The 21,659-nt window shown below is 43.7% G+C and overlaps 1 protein-coding gene across 1 annotated transcript in view; it reads left to right on the top strand.

The window, feature by feature from the left end:
• Positions 1-21,659, top strand: part of FYCO1 (FYVE and coiled-coil domain autophagy adaptor 1) — an 84,766-nt gene that overhangs the window by 5,296 nt on the left and 57,811 nt on the right. The window contains exons 2-7 of the mRNA XM_049777297.1: positions 4,808-4,944; positions 9,625-9,731; positions 12,692-12,817; positions 17,021-17,127; positions 18,656-18,799; positions 21,462-21,549. Coding sequence (XP_049633254.1) covers positions 4,890-4,944; positions 9,625-9,731; positions 12,692-12,817; positions 17,021-17,127; positions 18,656-18,799; positions 21,462-21,549 — 627 coding nt within the window. The 5' untranslated portion in view covers positions 4,808-4,889. The remainder of the gene's footprint in view (positions 1-4,807; positions 4,945-9,624; positions 9,732-12,691; positions 12,818-17,020; positions 17,128-18,655; positions 18,800-21,461; positions 21,550-21,659) is intronic.

Genomic DNA, 21,659 nt, shown 5'->3' with positions numbered 1-21,659 from the left:
GGCCGGAAGCAATACCTCACACCCACAGGTTTTTCTTGGCCCAGTTCTAGGCCCGTGGGTTGGAACTGAGGCTAGTTTTGTGTATGTACCAGGGAGCAGTAATCAAAAAAACCTGGAATAATTTGTACAAGGGAAAAGACCAGGAGAAGGTTCCTTAAGTAATGGTAAACCCAGGTGTCATTCCCTTTGAGAGAGAGATGACAGGAAGTAAGGAGTGTTTGGAAAGAAGACTCAAGCATGCGGTTGGTCAACACTTTAATAACAGGTCTAAGCAGTTGGGTCACCTAATGGACCCATGCGGAAATGTCTTTCTCTGAGAGATGCTTGAGCACTCTCTTGGGCACCCTTTTGAAGTGCTGATGAAGGGAGCCCACCTACCCATCAAGCACTTCAGCACTTAGCACCAAGACCTCCAGCCTTCCTGTTGCAGGTAGGGGGCTAGAAAGATATTATTGGATGTGCTTAACTAGGCCACAGCATTGGGCTTTTCCAGGAAGTCCTGCTGGATTTGACTGTCTGAACTGTCTCTTAGTAGGATTTACAGCAGATTTCTGCCTCCACTTCCCTCAGTTTGGGAGTTGGGGAGAGTAGCCCAGTGTGTGGGGCCCTCTGTGGGTCAGCCTTAGCTGCTCTTGGGAGCAAGTAAAAAACAAAAAAAATGAAGGGTACTGCAAGGCTGTCTTTCATGCCCTAGATCTCCTTCATGTCTGAACTTTTAGTCTTTTCATGTTGTTACTCAAATGCTATATTGCTCATATCATACTCAGTTTCTGAGCCATATTATGGACTATCTATCAGTTGTTGGTGCCACAGTGTAAATAAGTTTATGTATAGTTAGTTGGCATCTTAGTATCTTAATTTGGGACTAAATTATATTCACAATTATTAAGACATTTTGAGCATCTGGGCAAGGAAAGGAGGAATTGGGAGGGAGGGCCTTAACCTCTAAGTGATATGTAGGCTGTGACTAGAAACATGGGCAATAGTCCTAGGTAATAGATAGAAATATTTCTTACTCACTTAATCTGTTTTGCCCTTTATCATAAGACTGGATGTTTTCATACATTCTGGATAACTCTAAAGATAGTTTTGAGTTGTTGGTAATAGAATTCAGCATTGGGTAAAATTCTATAAAAAACCCCCATTTAAAAAAAAACATTTTTTTTCTGGTGTTTGAAAGAATCTGTCTGGACAATGATGTAAGTTTTTGTTTTGTTGTTTTTCGTTTTTTTGTTTATTTATTTGTTTTAGTTTGGTTGGTGGATTTTTGGACCACTCCCAGTACTGCTTATAGGATACTCCCAGTTCTGTGCTCAGGGGTTACTCCTGGTGGTCCCCAGAAGTCCATTTGCAGTTCTGGGGATCAAACCAGGGTCAGCCATAAGTGATAGAGAGTCTTACATGTCCTATAATCAGAACCCTGAGGTTCTTATTAAAAATCACGGAGGTGATTTTCACTTTGAGTACTTTGCAAGGTATGGAGCCTGGAGTACTTCTCCACCACCGTCTCCTTCTCCTGTCCCCATGTTGAAGCAGTGTTTGGCCACATGCCTCTCTGAGTCTCTGTTCAGCTGAGCAAGCAGTTTACCGATGGGTATGGAGGTCAATGTCTGTCTGATTAGTGCCACAGGTTTGTGATTTCTGTGACAGTATGAAATAGGCATTTTGTTTTTGTCTCAGGTTAGAACTTGCGATTTCCTGAGTGACAGAGGCAATAACAACATCTTTTTTATTTGTCATAACAAAGCTCTTTCAACCATACCTAGTAATTTGACTCTTGGGGGACTGATCTACAACTTTAGGATGGGAGCGGTTGCCAAAGGAATCAACCAACTCATAGGCTGTTGAAATTTATATCTCCCTTAATTCAAGGCATCTGGAAAGGGATTGAATATGGAGTGATGGCCAATGGCCAGTGATTTAATAAGTCCTGCTCATGTAATGAAACCTCTGTGGCCCTCTAAGCAGTATAGTTCTGGGGAAGTTGGAGCAATTGTACACTGGGTAGGATACTTGACTTGTACACAAGTGCAAGGGTTCAATCCCTGGTACCCCATATGATCTCTCAAGTTCTTTTTTGTTTGTTTGTTTGTTTTTTTGGGCCACACCCAGCATTGCTCAGGGGTTACTTCTGGCTGTCTGCTCAGAAATAACTCCTGGCAGGCACGGGGGACCATGCGGGACACCGGGATTCGAACCAACCACCTTTGGTCCTGGATCGGCTGCTTGCAAGGCAAATGCCGCTGTGCTATCTCTTTGGGCCCAATCTCTCAAGTTCTACCAGGAGTGATCTCTGAGCACAAAGCCAGGAATAAGCCCTGAACACTGCCAGGTGTGGCCCTAAATCAAAAAAGTTAAAAAAAAAATTAAATGATTCTGAGTTGATCAATCCAGCAGAGTGTTAGGAGCAGAAGCTCCATACGCCTCCTCTTCCTCCTGTTCCCCAAATCTATGTAGATCTTTCATTTGACTGCCCCCATATTGTATCCTTTATAGCAAACTAATGTAGCATTAAATTGCTTCTCTTAGTTTACTAACAAATTGTTCAATCCTGAAGAGGGGATCAGGACTGAACTAAGCCTTGTTTTTAGTTCTTTTGGTCAGAAGTCCAAGCAGCACCTAGGACATGGCTCTAGAATCTGGTCTGCAGTCATGTAGCCTGACCCTTTCTCTGGGGTTCAATCACAAGAAACTACACCAATTGGTTATCAGTGTTGGGCAGAACCCCATATTCTATACTAGAAGTAGCAGAGTAATATTTAGGCCACCCCTCAATGGACAAGCTTACCTTGAGACACAGGAAGCTGAGTGGAGTGTGGGAACAGTGCCCCTCTCTCCCTCCCAGCTAAATAATGTTCTCAGACAAGGAGAAGAAGACAAAATGCTAAAAGCAGGCCTTTGCAAGTCTGGGAGAATAGCCTCCCTGTGGTGCCTAGCTTCTTCCCAGAAATACTGATTTACTTCTGGAAAACTTGTGAGGTGGTGACCCCCCACCCCAGCCATGTGGTGTGGTGAAAGGGATGCACTCTGACCTCCAGGCCCAGCAGCAGCAGCAGCACTTTCCTTGGGTTCATTCCCTTGCTGGACACAGGGGTTCTTGGGAAAATGCTCTTGTGTAACCAGCAATTCCAAAGACCTGGGAACTTGGCATCAGCAGAGTATGCTGGATTGGAGAGAGTGGCGGGTGATCAGGCAAAGGCCTGGACTCTGGCTGATGGATCTGGATCCTGATCAGCTATATGCTAGCAGGGGACCTGTAGAGGGGCCAGGGTACAGGCCAGCAGCTTCTCTGCTACCTCATACCCAGGTTTGGGATCTGTGAAAGATTGGCTACCAGTGCTTGTGGAGGGGCTTTGCTCTGTGGCTGAAGTCATGAAAGAGGGTGTTGTGTGGGTGTGTCCTTGCCGCTCTCTACCCAGCCTAGAGATGCATTCTCTGTACCTATTCTCACTGAATCACAGCTCCACTGGCTTGTGAGTTAAGAGTAGATCTGGTCCTCTCCTCAGGAGGCACTGACACAGGAACAGGATGCTTCTGTACTTACTTGGAGAAACTGTGACTAGGATCATTTCGACTTGGGCTCATCTTTCCTTGACCCCAGGGCCAGAGAGAGGAAGGTGATGATGGGAGATGGGGGTCCAACACATGTGAGGAAGGCACAGAGCTGCATTTGGGAAGCCTGTTGGATATGGAAATGGTTGAGTGACTACTATAGTGATTGACTCAGTTGCAAGGTCACATATAAGGTTTGAAATTGATCTTGCTGGGGTTCAAACCCTGATTCCACTCCTTACCAGCCCTGACTTTAGGTTACATGATCTCTCTGAGTGCCAGTTTCTACCCAAAACGGAGATGGTGAGAGCTTAACTGATCCTGTGTGTAAAGCACCAACTAGATAAGACTCAGCAATGATCGGGTCTTGGAGCACAGCGGCTGCTTCCACAGCATCCTCTACTCCTGCACTCTGCTTTTGCCAGCAAACAGTACTTTGTGCTGGGCATCCAAGAACAGTATCAGAGGTTCTGACAGAGTCAGAAGATCTGTTCAGACTTTTTTCCAATGCTACTCAGAGCTTCTCATCGTTTTTGGTGTTTGGCCATTCCTGTGTCCTTAAATCACTCCAACAGCTGCCCAAGTAGGCCTGGTAACTCAGGATTCACCAGTCACAAGAGGACTGTAACGAGCTTAAAATAGAGGCATGGGGACAGAGGGCCGGGCAGGCTCTTGATGGCAGGCAGGTTGTGTTTGCACACCCGGTCAGAGTGAGCTGCCACCAGGGAGCCACTTCCCTGCTGAAGCCAGCCAAGCCCACCTTGGTTCGGAAACTCCAGGGTATGTGTCCTTCCTTCCGGATTTGGGCCCCTCTTACTGGCTTTCCTCAGAAGAAGTCTGTGGGGCTGGGGTAGGGAGACAGACTCTGGGGAGAGTGGGCCCTTAGGCTTAAGGACCTGTCTCAAAGTGGGTCCAGCCGACAGGACAGGGGAAAGGGAGGTATTTTTTAGAGCGGAAAGCGAGGTAGTCCTGCCTTAGAAAGAGATACTAAGGAAGGGAGCTCAGAAGGAACAAGCCATCCCTTTGGTTCAGCATGTTGTTTTTATAAGCCCTGAGCCAGGACATTATGTCTCAATATCAGAGTGTGTGAAACCAGCCAGAGAATGGCCACAGAGCAAGGCCCGCACTGAAGGGTGAACCCTTCCTAAACTGAAAGACAGTTTGGACAGAGCAGCGTTTCTCTTCGCCTCTTCACTGCCATCCTGATCTGTCAGTGAATTCTTTCTCCACGGCCTCTTTCCCCTCCCCTGTGCAGGTGCCGCCATGGAGTCTGACCATTGCTGACCGGACCCAGGCAGGAGCAAACAGCCCAGGGAGCTGGCCTGCATCCAGTGGCCATGGCCTCTGCTAGCTCCGAGAGCCAGATCCAGAGAATTATTCGTGATTTGCAAGGTACAGTTAGGCCCTGGAGCGCAGTGGGTTGGGTTTTGAGGGGCCTGTGATTGGACTTTTGCTGCTGCCAATGGAAATCCAGTCCTTTCATCTTTGGTCACCCTGAGAGTAACTCAACCCCTCGGGACACAACATACTGAATATTTGGGGCTCAAATGTCCTCTTTATGTAAGGCTGGGAGAGCTTGCCTGGTCGTCCACACAAGGCCTGTTGGAACCACTCATAAGTGGTTTCATATAATCCTTCCTGAGTCAGGGTCCAATTTCATTTTGTATATATATGTGTGTGTATGTGTGTGTGTGTGTGTGTGTGTGCGTGTGTGTGTGTGTGTGTGTGTGTGTGTGTGTGTGTATGTATATTTATATGTCTGTCTGTCTGTTTTCAAGTTATCTGTTAAGTTGGGCTGAGTCACACTTCTCTGGGCTGAGTTGGCTCATTTGAGGAGGAATGTTTTTCCACCCTCTCAGCAGGAAGACCAGATACCCGTCTTTCTTGTTTTGCTCTCCAACCTAGCTGGCAGTTCTGCAGCCTGTGACATGCACCATTTCTGGGTCTGCAGTCTCCTGACATCCAGGCAGCTTTACTGGAGAAAGACATGGAGGGAAAGTGTGTGAGGAGGTGTAGAATCGGGAGCAGTGGTCTGCTTTCTAGACTGGCTGCAGAATCTAGGGCCCGGGTTCACGCTTCCACGTGATGCCCCAAAGGTCAGCATTTTGGCAAGTTTTCCACCCTCTGCAGAGCCTCATTGGATCTTGGCCCATTTTTATAAAACAGGAAGCCATTCATGACATACTGAAAGTAGAAGTTTTATTTAAATAAATGTGATTGAATCACTGTGAAAATATAGTCATAAAGTTGTTTATGATTGAGTTTCAGTCATAGAGTGTCTAATACTCTTCATTTACCAGAGTACATTTCCCACCACCAAAGTCCCTAGTTTCCCTCCAGCCCTCCTCTCTGTCCTCGGCACTGCTAGCCTCTGGCAGACATGTTTTTTATTCTTTCATTTAAACACCATGGTTACAGAATTGTTATAGTTGGGTTTCAGTCATAGAATGTATACCACCCTTCACCAGTGCACGATTTCCTGCCGCCAATGTCTCCCTGTTCCCTCCAGCTCTCTATCTCTGCCTGTCTCTGGGGAAGGCATTTCTCTCTCTCTCTCTCTCTCTCTCTCTCTCTCTCTCTCTCTCTCTCTCTTTCTCTTTCTTTTCTCTTTCTCTCTTTCTCTTTCCCTGTCTATGTCTCTTGTCTCTCTGTGTCTCTTTCTCTTTCTCTCTCTCTCTGTTTTTATTTCTGTCTTTCTATCTCTGTCTCTATCTTTCTCTTTTTCTCTCTCTCTATGTATGAGACTGTGGTTTATACTATTGTTAAGGAAAGGGTATCATGCATGCCACTTTACTCCCTTCCAGTACCGAGTTTTTGTCCAGAGTGATCAGTTCAAACTATCATTGACATAGTAGACCCTTTTCTACTCTAACTGCGCTCACTGCTCTTTGTGGCAAGTTCCCTACCTCTAGGTCCTCTAGGCCCTCATCTCTATTTTCTGTGGGTATTATTGCCATACTGTCTTTCCTTTTTTCTCATATCCCATAAATGAGTGAGATTATTCTATGTCTATTCCTGTCCCTCTGACTCATTTCACTCAGCATAATAATTTCCTTGTCCATTCATTCACATATAAGCAAATTTCATGACTTCATTTTTCCCGATGGCTACTTATTATTCCATTGTGTAGATATACCAGTTCTTTAGCTACTCATCTGTTGTTAGACACCTAGGTTGTTTCTAGATTCTGGCTATTCTAAATAGTGCTGTGATGAGTATAGGAGTGCAGAGAGCATTTTTGTATTGTGTTTTTGTGTTCCTAGAGTATGTCCTAGGAATGGTATTGCTGGATCATATGGAAGTTCAATTTTCTAGCTTTTTAAGGAATGTCCACATTTTTTTTCCCCAAAAGGCTGAACCAGTCTGCATTTTCATCAGCAGTACATGAAAGTCCCTTTCTTCCTGCATCTAGTTTGGCAGATGTTTTTATTCTCTCTCTCTCTCTCTCTCTCTCTCTCTCTCTCTCTCTCTCTCTCTCTCTCTCTCTCTCCTTTTTTCCCTTTAACAATATTGTTACTGAAGGGATATCATGCATATCATGCATGTTCTTAAATGCTCAGACAGAGCAGTGACTAGCCACAATCTCTCAGACCATGGGTCTTTTAGCTAGTGGTAGTCAGAGTATAGCCTACATTCTGAAGTTATAGGTCAAGGAGATGACCTCACTTCTTCAGGATTCTCTTCTGTTTACAGAGTGCTTACAGCCTGTAGGAGCAAATGTTTAAACAGTGTTTCTTACCTCCTAGGCATGATCTTAAACATGCCTCATTTGATAACAATCCAGACTCCTGCACTTGGTCCTGTGAGGTAGAAACAGACACAGATCAGACACAGGCATAGAGAAGTTAGATGACTTCCCTTAAATCCCTCATGTACACACACGCGCACGCACACACACACACACACACACACACACGCACACACACACACACACACACACACCCCTAATGCTCTCCACCATACCTGTGCACTCCTTGCTGAAACTCACAGTCCCACAAAGTTGAGTTTGCCTTGCCTTCAGTCTTCCCCCAGAGTGAGCCATCTTCAATTGCAACCTCAGGTTCTTAAGGAAAGCTTTAGGAATTGATGGCTCTATAAGGAGGGAAAAGAGGCTCCATTCTCAGTTAGAGATCCTTATACCAGGTAAACAGGTGATGGCTTTTTTTTTTCCAGTTGCTCCCTCGCTGTCTCACCCCCATGAGCTAGCTGCATCTGTTCTGTGTCTTGACACTGGTGACTGTCCTGTATCCTATGTGTACTTAGCTCACTGAAACTTTCCCACTGGGTGGGAATTTTTTCTCTGTTGGTAACTTTCATATGATCATATGAATCTATGGCATTTGTGATGTGAGTGGGGCGGTGTTATCCCCGCACTCCTGACCTTGGCGTTCACTCCTCCACAGGAAAGTGCCTATGCTCCAGTGGCCTGCAGTAGTTAGGGCTCTGGAGGTGGGCATTTCTTTCTCCACCTTTTCATCCTAGAAGGCGATAGGCAAGTTCCTTCACCTTTCCAAGGTGCAGTTGCTTTCCTCCTGTGCTCAGCAGGTTTGATGATCAATCCCACCCCACTCCTTCTCAAGACCATTGGGAAAAGCACTTGAACATAAGCTCACTTCGGTTTTCAGATGTTAGTTCAGAACATTTTAGATTTTATAGCCAAAGGCTCTTTCTTTTTAAGTCAGGTGTTCCCAGCTTAGAATGTGGGTGTGTACCCAGCCTGAGACTAGGGCAAGGAGCCTGAGCATCTTCCCTGCTCTGCTTACAGTGCTCACCCCAGGATACTGCTAGTAGGGAACAGAAAGAACATCATCATAAAAATTAGTCCCAAGAACCTGTCTTTGTTGTGGCCTTTGTCCATATAGTCTGGGCTGATTCCATTTTAGCTAGAGCACAGTTTCAATGTGGAACCAGTTTGCTTCCTAACTCCAGTGACTTAGAACAGGGACTTGCTGGAGGATCCTTTTCTTCTTTAGAATGATCAGAGAAGATAGTTTTGTCCAGCATGCTCAATTTGAGGACATATTTCCTAGCATCTAAACAAAGCCCAACATGTAATCCAACTGTTCTAGAGGCTGTGAGGTGAGCTTTGGGTGGTACCATTTATTTGTTTTTATTCCCTTTTCCTGCACAGGTAGATAAATTTTTTTAGAATTAAAGAGGTACCTCTGAAGTCGTGAAGCTTGCTTACAGATGGATGGATTTGTAGAGTATTATGGCTGCATTTGAGACAGCTAGCTTGCCTGCTTTTCTCTCCCTCTGACCCCAGTACTTTTATTTATTTATTTATTTATTTATTTATTTATTTATTTATTTATTTATATTTCTTGGTTTTTCGGCCACAACCGGTAATGCTCAGGGGTTACTTTTGGCTACATGCTCAGAAATTGCTCCTGGCTTGGGGGACCATATGGAACACTGGGGGATCAGACTGTCGTCTGTCCTAGGCTGGCATGTGCCTTATGCCCTGCACCACCACTCCAGCCCACCAGTACTTTTATTTTTAACAGCTCTAAAATGTTCTGTCATTGGAGAATCAATTGCATTTTGGATTTTTTGAAATGAGGCAATTCCTACCTCTCTACAGATTTAGAGATCTCAGGGAGATAGGAACAATTAGAAAAGCCTATCTCCCATAAGCAGTCAGTCAACAGAAACAGGTTTTATTGCTGCCTTTGTTGGAGTTATCCTCTTATTTTCACATTCTGGCTTTTTTTGACCCTGAACTTAACTGTACTGAGCACTGGGATGTAATGGAGACTAAGAAACTTGGCTAGAATAAAGGATAAAGCTTTTTTTAGGTCAGTATTACAACGCTTCTCAGTTATCCGGCCATATGGCAAAGTGGTTGGCCAGGGAATCCCTGCTAGTGGGCATGCAGGCTTAACTGAGCCCTATCAGCAAGTTACTGCTAAGTGACTGCTCTCTTGAATAATCTCCATAGGGGCAAAGGGGCATGAGTAGCGCTTTACTTGCCCAAGTGCCCTGGTACATTGCTAATCATTGACTTTTGTCACTCCTGGGCTTACTCTGCTTCTCTCTCTGGCTCCCTGTTCCCTGTTCGTTGTCATACAGATGCTGTTACAGAACTAAGCAAAGAATTTAAGGAGGCAGGTGAACCCATCACTGATGACAACACCAGCTTGCATAAGTTTTCCTACAAACTTGAGTATCTCCTACAGGTAAGTGACTTCTCTCCTATTGTCTCTTGCTTCTGTCCTGGGCTGCTTCTGACATTTAGGCTGTGGATGGGAAAGATAGGAGCAGAAGGGCAGACATGTGCCTTCCATAGGCTCAAGCCTCCAAGTATCATCCTCCGGGGAACTAACTAGACTATTGCCCCTGGTTTTGGGAACTGAGAATTTTCTTTGGTGATGTAGATCATTTAAGACAGACTCAATATTCCATTATCACAGAGCCATGACTTACTCTTTGGATGACTGTGAATCTTTCTCCAATTAGATTTGTATATTTTTACATACCAGTACTTGTGCCAAGGTTGTGGCCTCTTGGGAGGTCCTTCAGAGAGAAGCCTATCAGAGCTGCTGCCTGATAGGGAGCACATTAGACCTGTTGCTATGGTTCTTATCTTCCCCGGCTTATTTGGTCTTCTGGAGTCACTCTAGGAAGTCTCCAACTTAATTACACAACTTGAATTCACAATGATTAATATGATTCTTATGTCCACTCTATTCCTGAAGTGCAGAGTTCCCATATTCAGCGAGTTTTCACCTCCCAGAGCCTCTTTGCAGGTTTCAGAATGGCTGAAGACCATTAATGGGAGGAATCTAGCAGATGTAGAAAAGTAGAAAAGTAGCTCCTACAGGCAGGAGGAGAAAGAGAAGCTAACAGTGTTTTGGTAGCACTGCATTACCAGAGACTTACCGAGGGGATGGTGGGACAGGGTATTATAATTTTTCCTATTATTTTTTTTAACCTGGATTTCTTTTCTTTCTTTCTTTCTTTCTTTCTTTCTTTCTTTCTTTCTTTCTTTCTTTCTTTCTTTCTTTCTTTCTTTCTTTCTTTCTTTCTTTCTTTCTTTCTTTCTTTCTTTCTTTCTTTCTTTCTTTCTCTCTTTCTTTCATTCTTTCTCTCTCTCTTTCTTTCTTTCTTTCTTTCTTTCTTTCTTTCTTTCTTTCTTTCTTTCTTTCTTTCTTTCTTTCTTTCTTCTTTCTTTCTTTCTTTCTTTCTTTCTTTCTTTCTTTTTTTTTTTTTTTATTATTTTAATTATGACAACAAAGATGCAAAGAAAGAGGACAGGGTAAAGTTACAGTGGAAGCCCAATCACCCATAAACAGGATTCTCAGTAGTTCCATCGATGATATCCCAGCCTTGAACTTTCAGCCAAAGAACATTAAGAAAAACAAAACTGAACCCATGTACAATACAATTACTTTGTCCCTCAAATCCCCAGTTGTAGTACATATTGTTTCTTAGCAGCACACCATATAATCTAAAGATATTAGACTTATGTAACTCTTTAAACATTGAGGGCAAAGTACATTTCTCTAGTTCCATGCACATGCTTACTAGTTTAAGTTAACCTCAAAAGTTTTAATGGGTTGTTTTTCTTAAGGATTGGAGTCAAGAGAACATAGTAAAAAACGATATTAAAGTGGCATTTGTTTGCATAGGCCCACCAAAACATAAGGGACATGGAAAGACAAATTATGGTCTAAATACATGGAGACCCTACCCCTGAAGTTTCCTGGCACAGGACTGACTCTAGGCTCCAGGCAAACTAGTTTGTCCAATTCAAGTCATAGTCTGTAGTGGCAATACACCTCCATTCCTCACATAGTCTCTGTTGTTGGTATCATTCTTCTGTATTAAAGATCCTGGAGTCTGCATATCCCATATTGCAGTCAGGATGGTGCAGAGCATCCTCTCGTTTCACCTCACACTTAAGGGGCAATAGAGAGAACCATGTCCTGTAGAGCAGGTCATCGTTGTTGTCATGTCTTCTCGCAGGTCATTGTTGTTGTCACGTCTTCTCAGTGTATCTTTCTTTCTTTCTTTCTTTCTTTCTCTCTCTCTCTCTCTCTCTCTCTTTCTTTCTTTCTTTCTTTCTTTCTTTCTTTCTTTCTTTCTTCTTTCTCTCTCTCTCTCTCTCTCTTTCTTTCTTTCTTTCTTTCTTTCTTTCTTCTTTCTTCTTTCTTTCTTTCTCTTTCTTCTTTCTTTCTTTCTTTCTTTCTTTCTTTCTTTCTTTCTTTCTTTCTCTCTCTCTTTCTTTCTTTCTTTCTTTTTCTCTCTCTCTCTCTCTCTCTCTCTCTCTCTCTCTCTCTCTCTCTCTCCCCCTCCCTCCCTCCCTTCCTTCCTTCCTTTTTTTGTTTTTGTTTTTGGGCCACATTTGGTGATTCTCAGTGGTTACTCCTGGCTATGCGCTCAGAAATAGCTCCTGGCTTGGGGGACCATATGGGACACCAGGGATCAAACTGAGGAATTTTTGTGTTATTTTGAACACTTGTGGTTTGCAGCATCATAGTCACAAAAGTGGCTAGGATGAGAGTCCTGCAGAGATACCTGAGTTATCCGCAGCACATTGAAGTATTTGCCCTTCCAGGCTTCTTCAACTCCTTTTATTCTCTGGGAAATATGGAAGGGGTTTACTGAGAAATATATTGGGAAATGTGGAAGGGGCTTATTTTTCAATTGATCCATTTGAAATGACCAATTTGCAATGACTCATAGCTGGCATTTATGTGCTTTTATTATAGTGTATTGAAACAGTATTAATACTTGATAACATGCCACTAACTCTTTTATTACATAAATTGAGACAAAAATAGGACTCCACATGTTACCACTGTGTGTCTTTATCATGTGTTACTAGCAATTTTGCTGATCCTTTCCCCAGCTCTGGGCACAGAATTACCTTTAAGGGATAATTTGGCAGTAGGAGGAATATTATTCCTAAATTTCACTAGTGTTGCACTTCAAGCCAGTTAACCACTCCTAGCTTCACTTTCCTTCTCTGTGAATTGGAGAGTGAAATACCCTCATCTGGAAAAAAATTAATGCTAGTGATGGACCTTATTCAGTGCTTCACTGCTTCAAAACTATTGTCACTATTTCTATAAATGAATAAATGACCAACAATGGGTTTGGACCTCTGATCTCTGTCTTTTTTTTCCCTACCCAGTTTGATCAGAAGGAAAAGGCTACCCTCCTAGGCACCAGGAAGGACTACTGGGATTATTTCTGTGCCTGCCTGGCAAAGGTGAAAGGAGCCAATGATGGGATTCGCTTTGTCAAGTCTATCTCAGAGGTAAGCCCAATGGAACAGGGTCACATCTTCCTATTGTGTGTCTCATGCATACACATCTTTGGTGCTGACAGCCAGGTGCGGAAGTTGGGTCATGCAAGTCATGAAGCAGCGAAGTCCAGTTCAGGGATTGGATTCAGGGGAGTCTCCTAAACAAGATTTTCCCAAGCTGAGGAATAGATCTGTCGTGATAGGCCTGTACATAGCCCTCACATACCCAGCAGTGCAGACTAGTCAACCTGATGTTGGTTCTGGATGCCTCCATTGCTAAGCATTTTTAGATGAAATTCTTGGTATATTTGGTATATAAGTCAGCTTTTCTTACAGGAAATTACCCAGGAAATTTGGACTTGAAATAAAGAGGATGATAGGAGATCTTAAGAGAGATTTCTTAAAATGCTGGTGTGTTAATAATCTTCTCTTCCTCCTCCCCCACAATCTAGTAAATCTCAGACTTGGGGCAGAGAGGAAACTAAGAATTTGTCTGTTTAATCTTTCCTGTTATCTTAGCAGTACCTTTAAAATCAGGAGATCTGTCCTTTGACTGGCCTTCTGGAAAGGCCACAGAGCTCGGAACTCTGGGAAGATCTTCTGCACTCTGTCCTCCAGAGCTGATTTTATCTGCAGGGTATTGAGAGGTAGACATTTTTCATCAGCTGCACACACCATATGACAGCTCAGAAGCTGAGGGTCATTCTGCTCTGCAGGTTCCTTAAACACGCGGCAGCTCTGACAGGTCTTATGGGATCTTCCCAGTGAGCCACTGAGATCCTGGGTGCCGAGCTGTGTTTGTGAATTTGGAGAAGGTTTCTAGTGCCCCTGTCCTTGCTTTGGCTCTTCAGAGCAACTAAAGGCTCCAGCTTTATGACCTCAGACACCCCAAGGATGGAAATAAGTTGAATTTTCATCCTCATTTTCTAGGGTTATGCTTCTGGCTAGTTTTCTTTTCATGTTAGGCAGTCAGATCTTCTGGCATCAGGGTCAGGGAAACTTGACTTCTCATAGTATTAGTGTTCCCTGCTTGTACAGACAACAGTGGTTTCTCGGAAGTTGGCACAAAGGGTTCACTTGTCTCATCTCTCCTCTGAAGTCTTGTCTCTGAGGCATCATTGGTAGAATTGCCTAGGGTATTACTAGGTCAGTAGGCTGCACGATACACTCGGCAATGCTCAGGCCTTATTCCTGGCTTTATATCAGGAATCACTCCTCGCAGGGAACAGGGAACCATATGGGCTGCTGGTGACCAAACCCAGCTTGGTCACATGCAAGGCAAGCACCCTACCCACTGTGCTATTGCTCTAGCCCCATCTGGGTTAATTTTAATAGTTAAATGCCATCCGAGTCAATGAGCCAGCATCAAAAGCTAATCAATGGGAAGTATTATTTAGGGTCCAGGAGGATAGTACAGTAAATGGGGACACTTTTCTTACATGCGGCTGACCTGGTTTATTCTCTGATACCACATAGGGTCCCATAAGAACCACCAGGAATGATCCCTAAACTTTTACAGAGCCAGAGTAAATCCTAAATCCAGCCAGGTGTCACCTACCACATCGTCCCCCCTCCCGCCCCAAAAGGAAGTGTAATTGGGCTCCTCAGGGCTCTTTGGAGTGGAAAGCAGCCTTCTGGCTAACATGGTCTAAAGTTCCCGATGAGCTACTTCTAGGGCTTTTGAAAGAGTCTAGTTTTGACTTTGCATGTTTACCTCAGGAGACCAGATGGGAACAGGGTGCACCTCTGTTCAGGCTCTGGCTCCCTGCCTGGTTGAAAGCGGAATCGCCTCCAAGTATCCTTTGTAGACTTCCTGTCCATTGTTGCTTTCGCTTCTCAGTCAAGCCCGTTAGGAGCTGGGATTAGATGCTAACAATTTAAGGAACCGGGTTTTGAAAGCAAACCTGTGGTGTTAGAAACAAAAACTAAGAATCTTCACAGTATTTTATTTAAGGTACAAAGGGATGAGTTTCTTCCTCAAAAGATGTTCTACAATGCCTTTAACTGAGCCGGAGCACAGCAGTAGGATGTTTGCCTTGCCATGTGGCTGACCAGGGACGAACCCGAGCTCAATCCTCTGGCATCCCATATGGTCCCTTAGCCTACCAGAAGTGATTATTTTTTTGGTGTTTGGTTTTGGGGTCACACCTGGAGGTGCTCAGGGATTACTCCTGGCTCTGCACTCAGAAGTTGCTCCTGGCAGGTTCGGGGAACCATATGGGATGCTGGGATTCGAACTGGAGTCCGTCCTTTGTTGGTCACATGCAAGGCAAACGCCTTACCACTGTGCTATCGCTCCAGCCCTGCCAGGAGTGATTTCTGAGCACAGAGCTGGGAGTAACCCCTGAGCACCACCAGGTATGTCTTCCTTCCCCCCCAAAATAAACAACAAAAAAAATGCCTTTAAAATAAAAAGCTCCATTATTATTATTATTATTATTTTCAAAAAAAGGCTTATTTTACAGATAGTCAGTTCAGCTCACAGGTTCAATTGAAAATATCGCCTCAAATGTTTGCCACTAGGAAATTTTTGAGGTCCTCAGTTCTATTTTTTGATGACTGTTTTGCTATGAGGACAAACCTATGCCTGGGGCCTCTCACATGTGGGTAGTGACATGAGATTCTGGTGAGATTTCAAGGCTCCTGTGGGAGGGGTTTTGGTCTGACTGGCATGCCAGGCTTCACACTGCCTTACTCAGCTCTTCTCTTCTGTCCCAAGGTACTCTTCATACTAACACTTTGCTCTCCCCTCATGGAATGAAAAGGTGTTTGGAGGGGGGGAATCTTCATATTTTCCCCGTGGGGGGCAGTGAGATAGTATAGTGGATAGGACACTTGCTTTGCATGGGGCTGACCCAGGTTCCATCCCTAATACCACATATGGTCCCCTAAGTCCTGACAGGAATGATTTCTGAGTGTACAGAGTCAGGAATAAGCCCTGAGCCTTTTTTTTTTTTTTTTTTTTGGTTTTTGGGCCACACCCGGCGGTGCTCAGGGGTTACTCCTGGCTCTCTGCTCAGAAATAGCTCCTGGCAGGCACGGGGGACCATATGGGGCGCCGGAATTCGAACCGATGACCTCCTGCATGAAAGGCAAACGCCTTACCTCCATGCTATCTCTCCAGCCCCAAGCCCTGAGCCTTATTGGGTGTGGACCCAAAGACCAAAAATCAGCCCCCCATCCACCTACAGACATAGCCTGGTAGCCTGTATAAAGCCAGTGACCCAAACCCACAGAACTAACAAAGACTAACATTCTGCAGCCTCAGTAGTTCTTGAGGTTTCACACCTTTTTGTTTTTTTAACAATACTTAAGATGTTGAGTTAATAGTAAGACATGCAACTCTGAGGTGTAGGTTCTAGATACCAGGATGTTCACACAATAATTAATGTGTCAGAGCAGAGACTCTACCACGGATTTCCTGTCCAGTCCAGTCATGTTAGGATGAAGGATTGGGATGATGTTTTGAGTTGTGCGTGCATGTGTGTGTGTGTGTGTGTGTGTGTGTGTGTGTGTGTGTGTGTAGGAGGCAGTGGGCTGAGTGGTTCTATGGATTTGGCTATTTTGAGCTTTGGGGATCCTGATTTGCAAATTAATCTCAAGTGTCCTCTGTGATTATCCCCTATATTCTATTCACCTCAGCAGTTGTGTGAATACAGTTGGAACCCTGTTTAGCCAAGTCTCTGACTAACTGATCCCCTTTTCGACATAAGCCATATTTTGGCACTGTGGGAAGAGGTGTCAGAGATAGGCCTCCATCCGGACCTTCTGCACCTTCACCTCAGACTTCCTGAAACAGAAGGACAGACATTTTTGTTATTCCAGCATGACTGGGTCACCAAGAAGCATCCCTCCTCTCAGCCCCTTTAGCAGAGGAAGGAGAATAGCATCTGATAGAGTCTGCTGATATTTGAGAGCCACTCACACATGTTTTCCTGAGCATATGTGCTAAATCTACACGTTTATCTCAGTTGGAGTCTGAGAATAAGTGCGAGAGGTCCACCCCCTTCTCTGGGTGGGCCTCATTCTCTGGAGTTCATCCTCTGAGGATCAGTAATTATTAGCCCTATGAGGGTCCTGAATAAAGCCAGTATGAAGGGTAAATTAAGTGAAATCTTCTGGTTTTTTCTGTTTGGGAAGCCATCTTTGAAGCCTTGATGCCTAGTTTGGAGGTAAGTGGACAGTTTTAATTTTATGTTATCTGTTTCTTTGCAGCTTCGGACATCTTTGGGAAAAGGCAGAGCATTTATTCGCTACTCTTTGGTGCATCAGAGGCTGGCAGACACCTTACAGCAATGCTTCATGAATACCAAAGTCACCAGGTAAATGTACAGCTGATGCTTGTTCCCATTACATTCTGTGAAGTACTAAAGCCCCCTCATTCGTTATAGTGACAAATGCAGCTGTGTCTGCTTGTGTCACACCCTAAGTAAAGCCCTTCCGCATCACCCTCTTTTGCACCTTCCTTCCACCATTTTTGATGCATGTAGGGCAGAGTGCAATGGATTTTCATAGGCAAGGCGAGAGATGTTTAGTGGGGATTTCTCTCTTCTACACTAATGTTGGGACCTAAAAGAGCTTGGGCCTAGATCTCTTTATTCCTCATACTGTGTAATTATTTCCCTGTACTTAGCTTGTCCTTGGTACTTAGAATTTCCGGTGAGGCTTTTACATCATCAACCCAGGAGTCAGGAGAGATGCTGCGTCATACCTGCTGGGCATGTCTAGAGCTTCTGTGCCCCTTCTGGGCTGTCCATATAGTCAGTCTTTGTGATGTTAGTGCAGAAACTTGGGAAGGGCAGGAATGGGGAAAGATATGGCACTGAACATGTGAAGGAGAGAGGGGAGGGCAAGGTATAAGTTACAAATCAGGTACCTTACACCTGGTCCTCAGGATTTCCGAACACACATTCTCCAGATCTGCCTCTCCTCTTCCTAGGGGTGTCTTCCTACCTGATCAAAAATAATTTATGAATTTAAAAATATTGTTGGAAAACATTTTGCTTCATCTTGTCATATTAAAAATTGATGTGCATAAAGATCCATTTCTCTTGCATGAATAGGCCTTGTAAATTCCTATAATTGAGACTATGGCCTCTTTGATTTGATGGTTATTTATAGATATTTTGTCAAACTGTCATAAGCAGTAGGGCTTCTAGCATATCACAGTTTGGGGATGTTAATCAAATAGTTCTTTAAATTTATTAATTAATTTTTTAATTTAAAATTTTAATTTTATTGCTTTCCATGAACTAGTCACCACCTTGCCCTTGACTTTTAAATTGTTGTCTAAACAATTTAACCTTTATGTTCAGTGTTGTTTTTGTTTTTGTTTTTGTTTTTTTTTTGGTTTTTGGGTCTCACCCAGCAGTGCTCAGGGGTTTCTCCTGGCTATCTGCTCAGAAATAGCTCCTGGCAGGCACGGGGGACCATATGGGACACTAGGATTTGAACCAATCACCTTAGGTCCTGGATCAGCTGCTTGCAAGGCAAATGCCATTGTGCTATCTCTCTGGCCCCTACATTCAGTGTTCTATATTTAATTTTCCAGAAGGAATAAAGGATGAAGTTATGTTTCAAAAAATAATAAGTATTTAATTCCTTTAGGGGCCATTTCTTGGCAGGTAATTTGGATTTAAGTTTTCTTGTATTGTTATAGAGAAATATATAATAAGTCAAAAGGTGGCTCATTTGTTTTAGATATTATGAAAATCAGATGATCTCTGTGTGTGTCTTTAATTGATTTAATGGAATTTTAATTTGATGAGGTGGAACCATACTAGGAGAATTCATTAACTTGATTTTTTATCTGATTGCTTTTATAATTTATTCCCTTTTTATTTCCTATAGTGACTGGTACTATGCAAGAAGTCCCTTTCTGAAGCCTAAAATGAACTCTGACATTATGGTCCAACTCTATGAGCTGAACGAAGTCCAGTTTGACCTAGCATCAAGGGGCTATGATTTGGATGCTGCCTGGCCCACCTTTGCCAGGTACCTTGAAGATTTTCTTGGTTTAAAACTCAAGGGGGAGATATTTTTTTTAATCATATTGAAGATTGACACCAGTTGACTCTGAGCCATTTTGCTAGCTCAGTACTTTGTATAAAGCTTTACAACTCTTATGCCTGTTAATTTTTATAGACTTTGTTGAATCATAACTAATATGACAGTTGAAAGCTCCAGCCTTACACTAACCTAATGTACCATGGTATGGGTATGGGTCCATGATGATCCATAGACAACACCCAAGATGTTTAAACACCCAAGATGTTTAAATGTATTCAGGTACTTGTGGATATGGAGAGATGAACAAGAGGTCTTTTCCTATTGGGATTACTAGTAGAAGTTCGAAGAATGAGAGAGGAAGTGAGAGCTTCCATTCAACTAGGAAGAGTGCTATATTTTCATCTCTTTTACCAAAGTAGACAACCATGCTAAGTTGACCCCATCCTACCTTTTTTTTTTTTGGCTTTTGGGTCACACCCAGCAGCACTCAAGAGTTACTTCTGGCTCTGCGCTCAGAAATTGCTCCTGAAAGACTTGGGAGGCCATATGGAATGCCTGTGATCAAATCCGGGTCCACCAACAGTATGCACGGCAAACGCCCTACCACTGTAATATCGCTCTGGCCCCCAACCCTAATGCTACTCTCAGTGAGGCTCAGCAAGTGGAGGGAGGGCCCAGAGTGATAGTACAGTGGATAAGGCATTGTCTTGAGTGCAGATAACCTGAGTTTGATTCCTGGAACCCCATTTGGATCACTCCCACTAAGAGTGATCTCCAAGTGTAAAGCCAGGAATAAGCTGTGAATAAGCACTGACCACTGCCATTGGACTGCAGCCCAAAATTATGAAGGAAGAAGGGTGGGAGGAAATGAGGGAAGGAAAGAGGGAGGCAGAGAAGGGAGAGAGGGTGAAAGACTTATTCAAAGACACACAGCTGATCGTTGGTAGGACCAAGGCATCAGACTCAAATCCAGCATTCTTTGCCTTTTGCTTTCTTTTAATGAGGCATTCTTTTTTTTTTGTTTTTGGGCCACACCCGGCAGTGCTCAGGGCTTACTCCTGGCTGTCTGCTCAGAAATAGCTCCTGGCAGGCACGGGGGACCATATGGGACACCGGGATTTGAACCAACCACCTTTGGTCCTGGATCGGCTGCTTGCAAGGCAAACACTGGTATGCTATCTCTCCGGGCCCTAATGAGGCATTCTTAACATCAATATTTTATGTTTTTATTTGGAAGTACTTTGTATACAGGAAAATGTAATGAGGGACATCCTGTCATATTTATCTACTTGATATATCATTTAAAAACCTTTTTTGTTTTGGGACCAGAGCAGTGGCGCAATTGGTAGGGCGTTTGCCTTGCACGCACTAACTTAGGACAGACTGTGGTTCGATTCCTCTGCATCCCATATGGTCCATATGGTCCTCCAAGCCAGGAGCGATTTCTGAGTGCATAGCCAGGAGTAATCCCTGAGTGTCACCGGGTGTGGCCCAAAAACCAAAGGAAAAAAATACAAAAAACAAAAATAAAAAAAAAAGTTTTTTGTTTTGAAATTGCTTTACAATTTAAGAAAAATTGCAGAAATAATTCTGTGTACTCTTCTGTCCTTCAGAGTAGTTTCCTAATTAACAATTTTTAAAAATTTTTTATGGAAAAACTTTTATCTCAGGACTGGAGTGATGCTAGATCATTGGTAGGACCAGGGCATCACTGGAGTGATGCGGGAATGATGGAGTGCAGCGGGTAGGGCATTTGCCTTGCACATTGGCTAACACAGGTTCAATCCCCAACATCCCATTTGGTTCCCTGAGCCTGCCTAAAGTAATTTCTGAGCACAGAGCTAGTGGTAAAACCAAGTGCCGCTGGGGATGGCCTCAAAACAAAACAAAACAAAAAAAAGAAGCGTAGAGTTTACAGTTGTTCCTACTGAAACAAGAAGTGTCATATAAGCCTTCATGTTCTAGACTAGTGCTGTCAGCTGGAATGTACTCTAGTGAGGGAAATGTTCTGTCTCTGCACTGACTGTTGCACTCACTTGAATTGGAAGTGCGTCTTCTAGCCACACTGCAGAGATATAATATTAAGTGGTACCCAGGAGCCTAAGAGCACAGTGTAAACCTTATTTATCAGATTCAAGGCTACTTGGTCCTCTCCTAGTTGACAGACCATGGCAAGCATAAAAGATTCAAGGCAAACAATATACAAACATTGGATACTGTTAGACTTACTTAGTTGTTTTGGCAGTAGGAGGAAAGGTGTCCTTACACTTAAGAGTGACATAAAATGTGATCTTTGTTGGATTGTGAATTTTTACACTTTCTCCAGAGGCTTTACCCAGGGGTCCTCAAACTTTTTAAACAGGGGGCCAGTTCACTGTCCCTCAGACCATTGGAGGGCCTGACTATAGAAAAAAACAAAGCTTATGAACAAATTCTTATGCACACTGCATATATCTTATTTTGCAATGAAGAAACAAAACAGATACAAATACAATTTGTGGCCCGCGCCATAGTTTGAGGACCACTGTGTTACCTCTAACACCATCTAGTTGCCTAGCGACATCTGCAGTCTCCCTGCTTGTGTGTGTGTGTGTGTGTATGTGTAAATATGCTCTGATATGGGCATTTCTGTTATATGGCCCTGCAGGAGGACAGTGACCCCCGGCTCATCTGCTTACATGTGGAAACCCCCAAGCCGAAGCTCCAGCATGAGCAGCTTGGTGAGCTACCTGCAGGTAATGCCAGGAAGGCCAGATCTTCCTCATGGCAGTACATTCCCGATATGCCTTTGTTCTCAGTTGCTCAGTTTCCTGTTTTCAGACATCTGCTCCTCCAACCACTATTT

This window comes from Suncus etruscus, chromosome 7 (genome assembly GCF_024139225.1).
Source record: "Suncus etruscus isolate mSunEtr1 chromosome 7, mSunEtr1.pri.cur, whole genome shotgun sequence".
Lineage (NCBI taxonomy): Eukaryota > Metazoa > Chordata > Mammalia > Eulipotyphla > Soricidae > Suncus > Suncus etruscus.
This window is presented reverse-complemented; position numbering and strand designations above follow the sequence as displayed.